The sequence below is a fragment of the Mycotypha africana genome (assembly GCF_025528875.1).
Source record: "Mycotypha africana strain NRRL 2978 chromosome Unknown BDF20scaffold_8, whole genome shotgun sequence".
Taxonomy (NCBI): domain Eukaryota; kingdom Fungi; phylum Mucoromycota; class Mucoromycetes; order Mucorales; family Mycotyphaceae; genus Mycotypha; species Mycotypha africana.
Window position 1 is genome coordinate 1,416,740 of NW_026515732.1, and position 15,556 is coordinate 1,432,295.

Genomic DNA, 15,556 nt, shown 5'->3' on the forward strand with positions numbered 1-15,556 from the left:
TCAGATGACGTAGCTTCATATATCAGAATATTTGGCTGAAAATTATATATGTAATGGAGCTAATCGCCAGCGTTCCAATGGTAAAAGTCTTGTGCTCCAAGCTGACTTCGTCATTGAGAAATCTGAGGTTAAAGTCAAAGTTCATCGAAAAAAAAATCAAAAATTAAAAAAGCTAAAATACCTTGCGGTATATTTTTAGAGAGAACTTAAGACTTTACAGAGGGTTCTGACTCGGATTTTTATTCTGAAAATATTATTGGATAGAAATGTCTTAATTTTTTTTTAAGAAATTTAAAAAGTATACTGTAGCAATGACTATTGGAATGTTATTTTGACTGCCACGAAAGACGTATCTTTTAACTTTGAGGAAATAGAAGGTAAACCTTTTTCTATATGTGCTAGATTAATTCAAAATATTCAATTATTATTATTATTGGATTCACTTGAAAATGATGTGCATGAATCAATTTTGCCGCAAGTTAGAACGAGAGAAGAGATAGAAACTGATGAGGAGGATAATACTACTAGTGAAAGCGACGATCATAGTGATGATGATTATATTGATGAATAATTAGCAAAAATAAACATATGACCTGTCGTATTTGAGGCACGATGGCAATATTATATGAGTAAATCATCACTCAAAACGTCTAACGAAATGTAAAATAAAACTTGATCTCAGATATGAGTACTGCTCATATCTTCGTTCCCGTTTGGTAAGCGGTGTGTTCGATTGCATACCTTTGAACCTTAGATCAAATGTATAACAAATAAAGATAAGATAAGAAAAGAATATGGATTAAGGATAATTCTTATGTGAGATTAGCTACCTCACATAAGACTTGAACAGGTTATCTTTATGAAATATATTTTACTTAGATTATCTATGGCTATATGACATTTAGGTATATAGCAGGATTAGTATATGTACTCGTAGGATATATTGATTCAACAACCAGAACATAGTAGGTCGCGGTACTGCTCCCTGTTCCGGAAATAAAGTATGGTTGGAGATAAAAAAAGGCTCAATCACTCTTTATTAATACAATAACTGTTCACGCAATCAAAAGAACACCACGCACGAATATCTCTTCCTAGCTAACATCTATAATCATTCCCACAGTATCTGAGCTACACAACTGGTGGCCGATAGATATTGGATTATAGATGTAGCTGCATGATCACCCTGGATCTGCCAGGATAGCACATTACAAATCAATCCGCTCTGGGATGGACGAGTAATTATCCACTTAAAGGGAAGACCTATTCTTTTACGGAAACCTCTGATTCACTGAGTATTATCTGACCATAATACATCAGTGTCAGCTATAGATCCCGATACAATCATTTCGTAGACAGCAAACACAATAAGTCTTTATTAATAGCAGTAATTTTAGTTTTTTTTTCTTTTTCTTTAGTTTGTTTTTGAAAGAGAAATAAAGACGGTGGTTTGATTTCGTTAAGCTTTCGTGTTTATTTTCTCTTGTGTTATTCTTTACCTTTTACTTCATAATTAAAAATAGCGAATACCACATGACCATTTTTTATAAAACTCCGAAAATAATGTTTTTTATATTTTTGAAAACTAGAAATTGAGGCGAGTTTAATGAGCTTAGGAACTATACCCCGGAAATTACTCTATTTATAGTAATCTGCATGCAAAAATCCGAACTCGAGTGTATAAATTGGCTTTCAACCGATTAAGCAATTGTTCACAAGTCAAACTGGTATCAGATCCATAACAGTGTAAGAACACGCCTTCACTAATCTCTCATTAGATCCATTAGTATTCATTGGTTGTAACTACATCTTCCTAACATCCTTTATAAGCTCAGCTAACTCTCTGAAAAATATATAAAGCCTTCATGTTCTCAAAATTGAAATAAAAATTATCTGACTTTTTCGGTCTCGTTCTATCTTGGTCTATAAAATTACTTACGAATATCTCATAAAGGAGCTGGAAAAGAAACCTCTGCGAGTTTTCAGAAACGGTGAATATATTACTGAAGCTAATGTGTACTGCCTTGGAGTCGCTTCGGACTTGATGGAAGCATCTAAGTTGATGAACCATTCGGGTAACGTTTTAGCGATGTTAACATTTTTCCAAACTGTTTCAGCTCTGTTGCACTGCTCTAATCATTATTGTTTCCTTCTGAACTTACAATAGGTCATCAAGATTTATACGGTTGCAAGTGGTGCAAAAGTAAGATACACACGTCAGATTTTGCTACACGTTCCGTCGCTAACAAAACTTTTCAAATCATTTCATATTGTCTAGCTGAAGGACAGCATGCTGAAGACGAAGGAAAGCCGAAATCCACTATGTATTTCCCGTTAAGACACCAGGAGCTACGCACGATAGCTAATCTATTGGCAGAAGAAGTGAACGATGTAAGCCCTTAGATGCTTGATAGTAGCTTTTTGTGGTACAAAATACTCATCTTAAAGTCTTTTAATTGTTGGTAGACATCCAAGGAGAGTTGCAATTCGGGAATCCATAGTCGTAACATGTTTGGCGATCTTTGTACTTTTAATGCTCACTTTCAGCTAATGGACGAATTCCACTTGTTTACAAACGTTGCTCGACTAATCCATGAAGTTGTATCCCCTCCATTCAATTCGAAGTACAAGTATAATGGGAATGCCGACACCTATCCTTTCCTTCTAAAATGTCGAAGCTATGGTCCTCTTATAAAGCAAGCTACTGATATGTCGAGAGCTGAAATCCCCCCTCAATTCCATGCATCATGGAAGGGTATCAACATCTGCGATAGACTGAAAGGTCAATATCGTAGTACCGACTGGATAAATTGGCTGATTAATATTGTACCAACGTTGATAACGCCAGCATTTATGGATGTAGATACAGCAACAGCAAGCTTTGTCATGCTGTCAAATTGGCGACTCAGTGGACTATATCAGAAGAACAGCTTACCACCATCCGTAATAATATCGAAGCCTTTTTCCGCTTTCTTGATGCATGCTTGTTACAGCGGCGTATCTCAAAAACGTTATTCCGCATCAACCTCCATATGCTTTCCCATATTCCTGAATTCATAAAAGCACAAGGTAGTTTAAAGGCCTATAGTACAAGAGCCATGGAGCGAAAGATTGGTGCGCTGAAACGAGTAATGAATGCAGCTCGTTATGCAGGTGAGAACGCTGGCAATATTATCGAAATCGAGAACATGCTGTCTTTCCTTCAAAGTTCCGGTATCATTGATTTTGATGCTCCTTTTGCCAAACAGTCCGATCCACAAAGCTTTCACGACTATCCCTCAATAGACAAAACAAAGCCACAACTCTGGTCGCCATTCCAGGCTTTTGACATTGTTCTAGGCAGTACAAGCAGGCAAACAAAGTTGCACATCAACAGCGCCCTCAACATTTGTACACTTGCCATATCCTTGCTTCATTATATTGGTCGCATCAAATGCCAGACTCAATCTAATACAGCGTTCTCTTCCGCTGAGCTGTTATATCCTATTAAGTGTTCCGGAAGAATGTGGAAGGATGATGTTGTTTATCAATCAGAATTTTACCGACAAAAAAACAAAAATATCAGCAGAAGTGGCTACCATGTGTTGTTTCGATACGCCCATAATGTATATCATCGAGGGTATGTGCATTGTCTATTCACATTTACAGTATATGCATTTGTTTAGTATTAATTATGCCTTCATCGCAATTTGTCGATAATAGTCGTATTTCCAAATCGCAAGAATGTTGGTATGTTGTTAAAGTCTTGACCTTTTTTAATTTCAAGATTGACGATAGACCAGAAAGCTTTTACATCCTTGGTGAATTGCTGGAAGGTTCCCTATCTCCTACGAATAGTTACATTCCACGAGTAAAGTCACTTGGTGCGTCAGTAACCAATCGATATGTTGTAATCGATTGTAATGATGTTGTCTGTCCTGTCGGTCTCGTTTCTGTTTTAAAGCCTGCTAATGATGATGATGATGTTGAAGCGTGCTTTGTTTCATCCTTCAAATACGTTGTGACACCTGGCGATGCCCTGTCTGAGAAACTGTTGAAAAATCCAGGCAAGGTCTCTAATCTCTTCTTGCCTTCATAATTTACAATATCACTTATTATATCCACCTAATATTAGTAAATAAATATTATATATACCATCCACTTACAGTTAGTGGAAAAATGGTTCGGATGTTTTTCGATTTTACACTAAATCAACCATTACTCGATGAGTTGTCATTCAAATAAACCGAGGAAATACTCAGCAGATAGCTAAAATTGTGCTTTATCATCTGTTAGGTTTATAGGTTATATGATTTGATATCGGAGCTACAATGGTGAAATTAAATTGATAGGTCTATCCGAACCATTTTTCCACCTCATCTAATTTTATGCAATCTCATCGGAATAACAAACTTAGCGACGCTAAATGATTCAAGATGACTCACAATGCGTAATGATGACATTTCGCAACTCCGCAGGTCATAAAAAAGTATAAATATACGACAGTTTGTCTCCTTTTTCGACCTTATCCTTCTCTCTTTAAAATAACTCTTTATTATCTCCAAAATGCCTCGCGCCCTTCCCATAGACACCCAAAACAATATCAAATCCATGTTGCAAGCTGGTTATTCGTATTCTGCCATCATGCAACGTATTCCTGGAGTCAAGAGAACCACAATTGCTGACTATAAAAGGAAGTTTTTCCCTGATGTCGTAGGCGGTGCACCTGGTCGCAAGTCTGTTATCAGTGCTACAACCCGTAGCTACATTCGAAAGCAGCTTGTTTTGGGTAATATAAGGACTGGTAAGGATGTACATAGGTACTTGGTTGGTGTTGGGCATGATATTGGCTATTCTGCATGCTTAAAAGTGATGAAATCCATGGACTTTCAGTCGGCAAAGAAAAAAAAGAAGCCTTTCCTTAAGGCTCAGCATAAGAAACAGCGTTTAGCTTGGGCCAAAGCTCATCAGTATTGGACTACGAATGATTGGAGACGTATGATATTCTCAGACGAAACAAAAATCAACGTTTGGGGCTCTGATGGTGTAAAGTACTATTGGAAAAGGCCAGATGATGAGTTGCAGTTCCATCACCTTGACCTCACTGTTAAGCACGGTAATGGAAGTGTCATGATGTGGGGCTGTATTACTTACGATGGACCTGGTTATGCATGTCAAATCTATGATGGAACAATGAAAAAGGAAGACTACATCCATATCTTGGAAACTACTTTAAAGGACACCATGGAATGGTATGGATTCGACCCTGAAACCACTTACTTTCAGCAAGATAAGGACCCAAAACATACCGCCAAGGTTACAAAAGAGTGGTTTCTGAACAACAACTTTGATGTCGATTGGACTTACAGCTGGCCACCTCAATCCCCTGATTTAAATCCAATTGAGCACGTCTGGCATCACTTGAAATTGAAGTTGAGTGCATACCCAACAAAGGCTAAAGGAGTACATGAATTGTGGGAAAGAATAGAAGAACAGTGGGCGACCTTTACTAAGGAAGACTGTCGCAAGTACATAGATAGTATGCCCGCAAGAATTCAAGCTGTTATCAAGGCAAAAGGTGGCTATACAAAGTATTAAGGCGTACTTGAATCGAAGTGGAAAAATGGTTCGGATAGACCATTCGATTTAATTTTGTTATTGTAGCTCCGATATCCAATCATATAATCTATAAATTTTACAAATAATAAAATGCATTTTTAGCTATCTATTGCATATTTTTTCTCTTTATTCTGTCGAAAACTCATTGAGTAATGCCTGATTTAGTGTAGATTTGAAAAACATCCGAACCATTTTTCCACCAACTGTATAATAAAAGGACTAAAGGAGACTCATTTCACCTTACAGTTTATATCAAATTATAAGTCGCGTTCACTAAGCATAAAACAACCATAAATATCATATTTTTTAAATGAAGTCTATTCAATCCGAAGTTCAAAACAACTCTTGCCGATGTCAACGTTGAAAACAACCTTGTCATCAACAACCCCGGTAATGACCAATTTGGAGATTACCAACACATCGCTTCTCCTGGTGGTTTGATTCGCTCGACCTCCAGCTTTCAACTCGAAAAGCTATCAATTACAGATAGCGAAACTAAAAAAAGTCGGATAGTTCCAGAAGAGATGGATCGATGACGATTCCATTTCCGTTACTTCCGCATCTGAAGAAGAGCAATCTCAGAACATAGCTCAAGTACAAGGCGATATAGCCAAGTACGAGTTTGAACTGAGAGCTCTCGACAATAAGGCCAACCTTTTGATGGAGCTTCCACAGAGCACCGAGGATGAAGTAAAGCAATTCGCTTTCCAACTCGATGTTTGGAGAAAAAGCAAGCTTTCTATAATAGGAAGTTTGTTGAAGCTCATGAATGTCTTAAGTGTTACAGGGAGGAAGCAAAATCCTTTAGTAGTCCTTCTGGTAAACAGGATGGACGCGCAATTAAGCCTAAAGATCTTCCAGTCTTTGAAGTTACTGTAAGCCTTCGAATTATAAGGATTTTGACAATGAACTTAATCCCAACTCTATCAATGCCACCAATGATAACTATTCGTTGGAAACGTTCATTTTAAAATTTGAACGTGTTTACAAAGACAATAAAGTCAATGTGAACAAACACTGGCGCTACAACCTTGAATCCTAAGATCGGGCGCGAATTCTATACCAGTAACATTCGAAACAAAAAATTGTCTTGGAAAGAGGTTAAAAAATTGCTGAAAACCCGATTCGATATTGCTTCAAAGTATAATACTTTTCAATGCAATACCATGTTGCTAAACCTCAAGCAAGGGCCCAACCAATCTGTCGAATATTTAGATAGATTTCAGAATCATGTTGTTGCCGCTAAGGTTAAAGTGGAAGATAATTTCCTTTCATCTACCCTCTTTATTAATTCTTTGCATCATGAGGATTTCAAACAAAGGGTTTTAGATACACTTAAAGACCATTACAAGGTTTCTCTTCCTGCTGGTTCGACTTTGTCAAGCAAGTACGCAGATATTTCTGACGAGGACTACAGTACGTTCCTAGCAATTTCAGTGAATTGCATAGCATTCTTTGTAAAGCTATGTTTTCTTTGGAAAAGAGTCATGCTGAAATTGTCAAGAAAGATGGCCAAAAAGACTCTTCTAACAAAAAGAGAAAATTGGATGACAATAGTTCATCCAATCAACAAAACAAAAAGCCTCACAAGGGTAACAACAGCAATAACAATAACTTCAATTACAAAAAATTGAAGGATATTAGAAACAAAACCGGTTCTTTGGATAGGGACGAAATGCAGTTCCTTAGAGACAATAGTTTTTGCACCTTCTGCCGCGTGGTCAAATATTCTGTCGAGCATGGCAAGACCTGTTCTGAAAGAAAAAGAATTTTAGAGGCCAAGAAGGTAAAGCCAATTGTTGCTGCAGTTAAAATCACACCTGATACTGCTGATAATGATGTTCATTTTTCTGACGCTAAATCCAAACTTTTTCATCTTAGTAAAGATGAAGAACAAGATTTTTCTGCTACTAATGATGGTAATATAGTTGAAGATGACTCATCTGATGATGAATATAATAAAGCTTTATTAGAATATGACAACTACTTGATCAATGACCAGCCATCTGATGATAAACAACTTTGTTCTCTGTATATCTGAACCATTCAATATGCAATCTATGCTCAATCAAACCACTTCATCTAGACGACGTTTGATCAAAGAGGCTGAAAAAGAAGAGCTTGAAGTCGAAATAGAAGCTTCTCCTTCAAACACAGCCATTCCTACGAGCTCTTACTCTGATCAAGCTGGCTCACAAATTATAGTATGTTGTATATGTTATAGTAAGAATAGAGAGAGAAAAGAAAACAAAAGGAAGTCTGTGAAAACCAAGTTATCTTCTTTTATTCAGTAGAATATTCAGATAAAGAATGAAGACAAAAACCATGTAGGAAAAAAGTACTTCTATTTATATTTGCGGATATTGTAAAAAACTTTTTCTATCGGGACCCTTAGGTACAAGATGACCTGATGATAAAAGAAAAGACATACCCAATTGCTACAGCACGGTTAATCATGCTAGAGCGGTGCCTTGACCGATTGGATAGGTATAAGAAGGTAAGTGATGAGCTGATCTGGCTATCGGTTCCTTTAACCGATACCTCGGCATATTCATTACGACTAATGGGACGGATTGGATAAATTATCTTCAAATCTGCCGATATCTCCATTTCAGTCTTATTGAATTCTGTCAGAATGTGAAGAGTTAAAGTGAGGGATCGACAAGTTAGATAATAGCTTAAGTAGATCAGATTTATGTATTGTGGTTTGATCTGCTAAATAAAGTTATCTGATTTAATCAAATCCAAATACTATAATATCTTATTCCTAAATAAAGTCAATTACTAATACAATGTTGTCTCGGATATACAGATGAACTATTCTTCCGTAAAAGAAAAGAATTGTTCTAACAAATCTATCACTCACGGTTATTCTAACCTTCATAAGGATCCGCAATCTCTTATTTCAGTATTATGTAATAATCCAAGAGTAATATACTGTTGGCTACAACAAAAACTCTGTATTAACATATGCAATTTTTTTTAACTTTACTTTATTTCAAGGATTTTTGTGAAAAGAACCGTCTTAGATTTGATCATCTGTACCCGTACACAGTTGGACCCACTGAATTCATTATAGCCTTTTTCAACGAGTTCGTATTCAAGGGTACTTATCAGAAGAGCGTCTCAGTTGAATCTGAGTTTATCATATAGGTTGGCTTGCAAACTGAGGAAAATGAGGATAGCCGAATGACTTGCTCCGAAATACAATGTAGCATTGTATAACACGAATATATTATTAATTTTATCAGTTTCAATTTCATTCAGGTTAAAGTTTTCATTGTTCTTCACTGGAACATACTGTACTAAGCTCAGTTCTACAGTACCTCGCACTTATACATATACAAAACCATTTAATTTCTAAACCAAGATAAAAATTATCCAAGAACTATTGTTCGGACTCCTCGCTGCCTCACTCAGTCTCTACTTTCAGCTTAGAAATAATACTGTACCTTCTGATACCAAAGGATATCACAGTAATTCTCTGATACTGTACATACATACAGTACAGTATGTAGTTTATCTGTCTGCTCATTGGGTCTACTTATTGCGCATAAAAGACTCTCTTAATCATATTGAGAATAGAACCGAGCTTCTTCCAAAGCAAACTTAGATGGTGGCGTGTGATACAGCAGATTTACCCTTGAGCAGGTAAAAAATCCGCATAGGTTGTAACTAATTTTCAGTATTTACCTATGCGTACAAAATATCTATGCAATCAAATGTAAAAATATAGTATTAATAAAACCTATTGACAATGAATTATTTTTTCTTTTTTATTGAATAACAGTAAAACTATTAATTTATATGTATAAAATTTATGTTTTGTGTAAAATATTTAACATTGATTAACCATTACTCAAAAATGCGCATAGTTTTTGCCCTCACGTGCTTATACCTGGCCACGTCTCTGTGTTGTACTGACATAAATAGACCGGGTTTCATTCCACTTCGATTTAAATACTGTATACTAATGCGAGGTATCTGAAGGGAGAAGGAGAATATCTCAAGCTCATGAAATAACTTATTTTCCTATTCGCCAAGGCGAAGCTTCAACTAAATGAAATGGATGTGCTTGAACAGATCTGTTTAAAAATAAAAGACGTTTATATTAATGTATTGTATACAACAGCATATTTCTGTTGGATTATTACATACGTAATACTGAAATAAGGAACTATAGTGACTCATAAAAATGGCTCAATGTTTTGGGAATTTTGCATAATTTGTACTTCTTCTGCTCATACTGACAGTAATCTCTGTACCAATCTAGTAAAACGCTTACATATATGAAAAGAGCATCTTCCTAGCTTTCTAATAACACAATTTACATTAATTTGTGCATGACTTTTATATATGGTGATAGACCGATAAAGCTGAGATATACCAAATTTCATTGAGTTTTTGTTCCTTCTATTTGCTGTAAAAGACAAACTATGTAAACTAGTACTTCGTCCAGCCCCCTTTAGCCTTAATAACGGCTTCGATTCTCTTTGGCATGCTTTGTATATGCCTCATGCATAATTCGGGGGTGACTTTGTTATACCAAACATCGGCTACACGTTCCCAAAGCTCCCCAAGGTTCTTCGGTGCACTGTCGTATGAAGCAAGCTTGCATTTCAAGTAGAACCATAAATTCTCGATTGGATTCAGGTCCGGGGAGTACGAAAGCCAGTCAAGAACATTTACTTTGTTTTTTCTGAACCAATCCTTAGTTACTTTGGCCGTATGCTTAGGATCATTATCCTGCTGAAGGATGATGTCCTTCTTCTGTAGGCCATAATCTTTTAGGGTCTCCAAGAAGTCCCCCTTCAGAATTTCGCAGTATAACTGCGCGTCCATCCCGCCCTCTATCTTGGCAATAAAACCAGGTCCATATTGGGTGAAGCAGCTCCACAACGTCAAGCTTCCTCCACCTCCTTTATAAGCGTAGTTGACATTGTGGGCTTGGAGAGGTTCTCCCTTTTTGACCCACGTCCACGTCTTTCCATCTGATCCTAGACGATTTATTTTGGTTTCGTCGCTGAAAACGACCTTCTTCCAGTCTTCAACCGTCCAATTTTTGTGAGCCTTTGCCCATTTCAACCGATTCTTGCGACGTTCATTAGTCAATGGCAATGCCGACTTTTTGATCTTCGAATCGAAATCAGCTGATTTGAGGAATCTGCGTATCGTTTGTGCAGATATTTCATATCCTTGTCCTCGAAGGTTCCGGGCAGCCTCAACCGCAGTAATAAATTGCCCAGTATAGAAAGATCTAACGATCTTTCGACCGAGCAATGCGCTGATCTTTACAGGCCTGCCCTTCTTGCCATTAGATGCACATGCAAGATCGGTAGCAATTCTGTCAACTGTTGCACGCGAAACGCCCAGAGACTTTGCAATATTTCTGTGAGAATCGTTTCCATTCAGTCTGGAAATAATATCCATTTTCTTGTCGTAAGGAATAGGTCTCATGTTGCAATTAGTGTTAATGTAGTTGAAATGTGGGGTAATGGTAGTCGATGGAATCTAGTGAAAGTTGTAATGGGAATTTCAGGGGAAAAAATGAAACATAGAGCTGCTTAATTATGCGAAATACAATATGCGAAACTGTCTGGCCCTTAAAATACATTTTTTTTTGTGTTTTTTGGAAGTTCATTAGTGATTCGTGAATTTATGCAAAATGCCCGATTGTCGACATTGCAACAATTCATGTTCGTAATTGCAGATGAAGTGGTGCGATGTCAACGAAACTTATACCAATAGTACTTGTGGTATTGCTCTTTACTGTCGTATAGCTAAAATGAAGCTAAAAATACTCATTGTCTAGCTACAGTGAAAAAACCGCAAAATGCAGAAACATTGAGCCATTTTTGTGAGTCACTGTATGTGTCATGATCTGTTGAGACAGCCCAGTCTAGCATAATAATGAGACAACAACTTAGAAACAACTAGGATTGCATACACTCATGGGTATTATGGTTAATAACATACTCTCACTGTCTTACTATGTAACTTAGAGTATAAAAGATCTACTCCTCAATGAATGAATAAAGGGTAACCTCTTTTTAGCAATCTCATTGTTTTTTACTTTGATTGTTATTATAAAATATGAATCACATTTTTTTTTGACGAACCCTGCTTAATATGCCAGCAACTCGAAGTAAAGAACGCCAAACACAATCTGAAATGGCATCTTTTGGTCAATTGGAAGACTCAATCAATAACAAACAAATACTGTATTGATAGATACAACAAGCATTGATAGCTTACGTGCTCGGCTCAAACTTTCAACAGAACAACTAACCAGAGCACATCTGGACAATCAACCTGCCAACATTATACAACAGATGCAAACAGAATCTGAGCAACTAATTGCATGGATAGCTCTTATTCAACGTTCTGAACAATACCTTTCACCAGAAAAGGACAACAGCAATATCACCACTCAAACTACCAGTACAGCAATTCAAAACAAACAAGACTTCACTATACCGAAAGATCTTCCTTGGTGTCAATGGGGAAGCGACAAGTGGAGAATTGATCCCAATGACAAAAATCCACAGTTACTGTATTTGAAAATATTGAAGGTATTCTGGATAACTTTGAACTACAAGTCAATTCCGTTGGACTTGATATCAACCACTATTGGGAACATTTGATGCCATTATGCATGAACACTGATCAACAATCATGGTTTAACGTTACACTTAGAGGACGTACGTTACAATGGGCAGAAGTACGAACAATTGTTGAAGAAAAGTATGCCACTGAAGATGTAGCTCAGCAAATACTGTAGAGTATATGAACCAACTTCTTTCCTGCCACATGAGCTACAATGAACATGTCGACACTTTCACTGACAGATTTCAACGTCTACGATGAGCAGCAAAATGGGAAGATAACATCACTGCTACACACATTTTCCGCCGTGCTCTCATCCCAGAACTACGCACTGAGATTGCGCGTGCCATCGTCAATTTACCACAAAGTAAGCTGAACACAGTAAATAAAATTGCAGCCAAAGCACGTACCGTAGTTACCACGCAAATTTGCAATACCACTACTGCAACAAATATGAAAAAGCTCTACATCTCCAATACTGAACAGCATGTCTGTTGTATATTGAGGCATAAGTCCGTACTGTATATAGATATTGACAGAGACAAATAAATCCTGCAATACTTGCTACTGTACAGTATACTTTATTGTCTGTGCATTATGAGATAATATTATTATAATAATAGAGTCCAATGCTATAGCATGTTCCATACATATTTTTATCCTAAGCCAGATAATATTAAGATAGATCCAATGGACATAATAGACTGAGGTATTCATGATATGAATGGCGCAGCAGAGACCTGAAGGTCGGATAAAAGATCTCTGGCTCAGCAACACCACTTGTATCAGGTATAGACCCAGACATTATCCAGAAAGATCATGTCTATTCCATCAATTTCCATATTCTTTTTAACATATCTATATCCGCCTATGAACATCCAATTGTATTCTTCCACATAGTCATATCAACTGATATCAATGATATGGATGATTAAACATGTCTCATGTTACTGTTCTGATTTCCTAGAAATTTCCAAGCAAGCAATTCTAGAACTCCGCAAGGCACATCTCATTCTCAGATCAAGTTCCTGAAAAGTATAAATATGATCCCAAGTTGAAGTGTAGAACGAATCCTTGTCTTATTTCACCGTTTACATTTTCACCGTGCATTAAACATGGTAGCACGCAAATTGCGTTGAAAATAGCATGCTACCATGAATAGTGCATGCTAAATCGACTTAAAAATGGCAGCACGCATTTTGCATGGTAAGACGCCTTAAACATGCTACCGCGCAATTTTCATCGTAGAAAGCATCAAACATGGCAGTACTCGTTTTATTATTTCCTTACAATTGTTAGCCTAGTACACTATTTACATGAGCGGCTGCTGCTTCTTGTTCAGCCAGAAAATCATGCTATAGTTTTATTTCAGGTTTATTTATTGATTACTTATACTGTATGTCGTATTTGAGGGTAGATGATATACAAATATTAAAGATATAATTCACTTTATGAAGGATAAAGATGAATTATACAATATTGCAAACCAGAAATAATTAGAAACTACATAAACTCTAATATATGAGTACCGTGAATTAAGTGTTGTGTTTAGTTGACAGCATCATATGAGATGTGGAGAACTCGTATACAAATTATACAAGATCCTCACACCTCATTACTGCTGAAATAATATAAAGCAGAGTAGGAAACGAATATAGAATAAGTGATGATTCTTATACGAGATTAGCTACCTCGTAGAAGGCTGAACAGGTTGTCATTTAGGATATATAGTTTACTTATTTTGCTATAATACGTTACTATATGACATAGGATATATAGTAGAATTAATATATGGACATGCAGGATATATTGATTCAACACCAAGGTATACAGTAATAGGTTATAAGTACTATTCTCTGCCTTCGGCATAAAGAATGATCACAAGATAATAGTTTGTGATCATCCTTTACAATAACTGTTCACTCAACTCAAACACCACGCACGAATACTATTTTCCTAATTAATTCTATTTTCCTGCAAGCAGTGCTACATATTGGTTAGCACGGAAAAATAGGTTAGTTGCATGATCACTAGATCAAGCCATGGATACGTTTACAAGTCCACCCGCTCCGGGTAGATGCGTAATCTCCTCAAGGGAGAATTCTATTCTTTTACGGTTCAGAAGACGTACGTCTTCTTTGAGTATAATAACTCAGCTGTCAGTTTCTAGGTTCCGCAATATGAAGAAGGTATTTAAATTTTTGCAGTAGATATTTTTCTTCTCGGGGAACTTAACTTGATTCAAAATAAAGACCTACTAGTTTGATCTCGTTAACTTTTTATTGTTTTAATTAAGTGATATTTAACTCTACAAGTCGTCAAATACCACACTGTAGGCTACTCTGCCTTGTTGATAGAAAAAAAATAGTAATGACGAGCTCTTTGCTATTTTGAAAGTTGCTGAATTAAACAGTAGGTTGAGAAATCAATTGAGCTACAGTATGTGTTTAGGGTGTAATAGCGCAATTTATACGGTATTATTGCTTGCCATATGAGCGTTAATAAGTTGCTGAAGATTGCAAATAAGTAGCTGGTCTGCTTGTTCAGATATTGCCCTTACATACACTCCTACAAGTAAGCGTGTGGATCATTCGATTGACGACGAAGGTCCAGTATGAATGACAGTGACAATTTTTACCTGACAACTGGGTATCATTGATATTCTTACAGTCTACTACTCTTAATTATTGCAGAAAAAAGAAGTAAAACAAATAAATAAGTTGGTGCTATAAGGTTATGGAGTAAAAAATAATGTTGTATCATTACCTGATAGGTACGGAACAGATTATTTGCAACCATAAACAACTGTACTTTTCATTTTTTGCAATGGTAGGCTGCAACTGTTTTTGAGAGCGTTGGTATTGGCCCAGCGGAAGACATGAAACAGTTGAAGAAAGGGTTTGATCAAAGGCCACAAGCTTGAGTTCTGTAGAAAAAAAGTGTCAATTGAAGATATGGTATAAACATATAATGTCTGCTGACCATGAGTTGTAAAAATAAAACGATACCTGTTTGGAAAGGTTATTTAGTTGTCGTTCGCAGTGCTAAATGAGAAGTAATCGGCATTATGCGTATTTGACGTCGTTTGCTTCACTTTCTTCATACGACTTTGCAATCCTGGTAAATAAACAAGCTAAACTATAACCAGCAATGTAACGGCAAAGATGAGCGTGCCTTAATTACTCAGATGTCATGATTCAATGTGCATCTTGTCGGTGATGTGGCCAAATGAGCAGATTATGAAAAGAAATTGAGATGTAGTAACAGTATTTCGTTAGCTTTTAAAAGCCCTTGTAAAAAGAAAAAGGTGAAAGAAGGAAGCCCTCTGTTGTGTATGGGTAAAATATAGGTA

At 36.6% G+C, this 15,556-nt stretch overlaps 3 protein-coding genes across 3 annotated transcripts; all 3 read left to right on the top strand.

The window, feature by feature from the left end:
- Nucleotides 1-3,131: 3,131 nt before the first annotated feature.
- BDF20DRAFT_883801 (uncharacterized protein) lies at nt 3,132-3,800 on the top strand (the record flags this gene model as incomplete). Its single annotated transcript, XM_053081815.1, has 2 exons — nt 3,132-3,505; nt 3,619-3,800. Coding segments are annotated over 2 exons (556 nt in total), but the record flags the coding sequence as incomplete, so codon positions are not given.
- A 2,191-nt stretch (nt 3,801-5,991) lies between these two features.
- Nucleotides 5,992-6,569, top strand: BDF20DRAFT_837639 (uncharacterized protein; the record flags this gene model as incomplete). Its single annotated transcript, XM_053079075.1, has 3 exons — nt 5,992-6,033; nt 6,112-6,288; nt 6,324-6,569. The coding sequence occupies 3 exons, from the start codon at nt 5,992-5,994 to the stop codon at nt 6,567-6,569; spliced, it is 465 nt and encodes a 154-aa protein (XP_052934384.1).
- A 5,158-nt stretch (nt 6,570-11,727) lies between these two features.
- BDF20DRAFT_915131 (uncharacterized protein) lies at nt 11,728-12,379 on the top strand (the record flags this gene model as incomplete). Its single annotated transcript, XM_053084280.1, has 3 exons — nt 11,728-11,743; nt 11,830-12,039; nt 12,147-12,379. The coding sequence occupies 3 exons, from the start codon at nt 11,728-11,730 to the stop codon at nt 12,377-12,379; spliced, it is 459 nt and encodes a 152-aa protein (XP_052934385.1).
- Nucleotides 12,380-15,556: the final 3,177 nt, after the last annotated feature.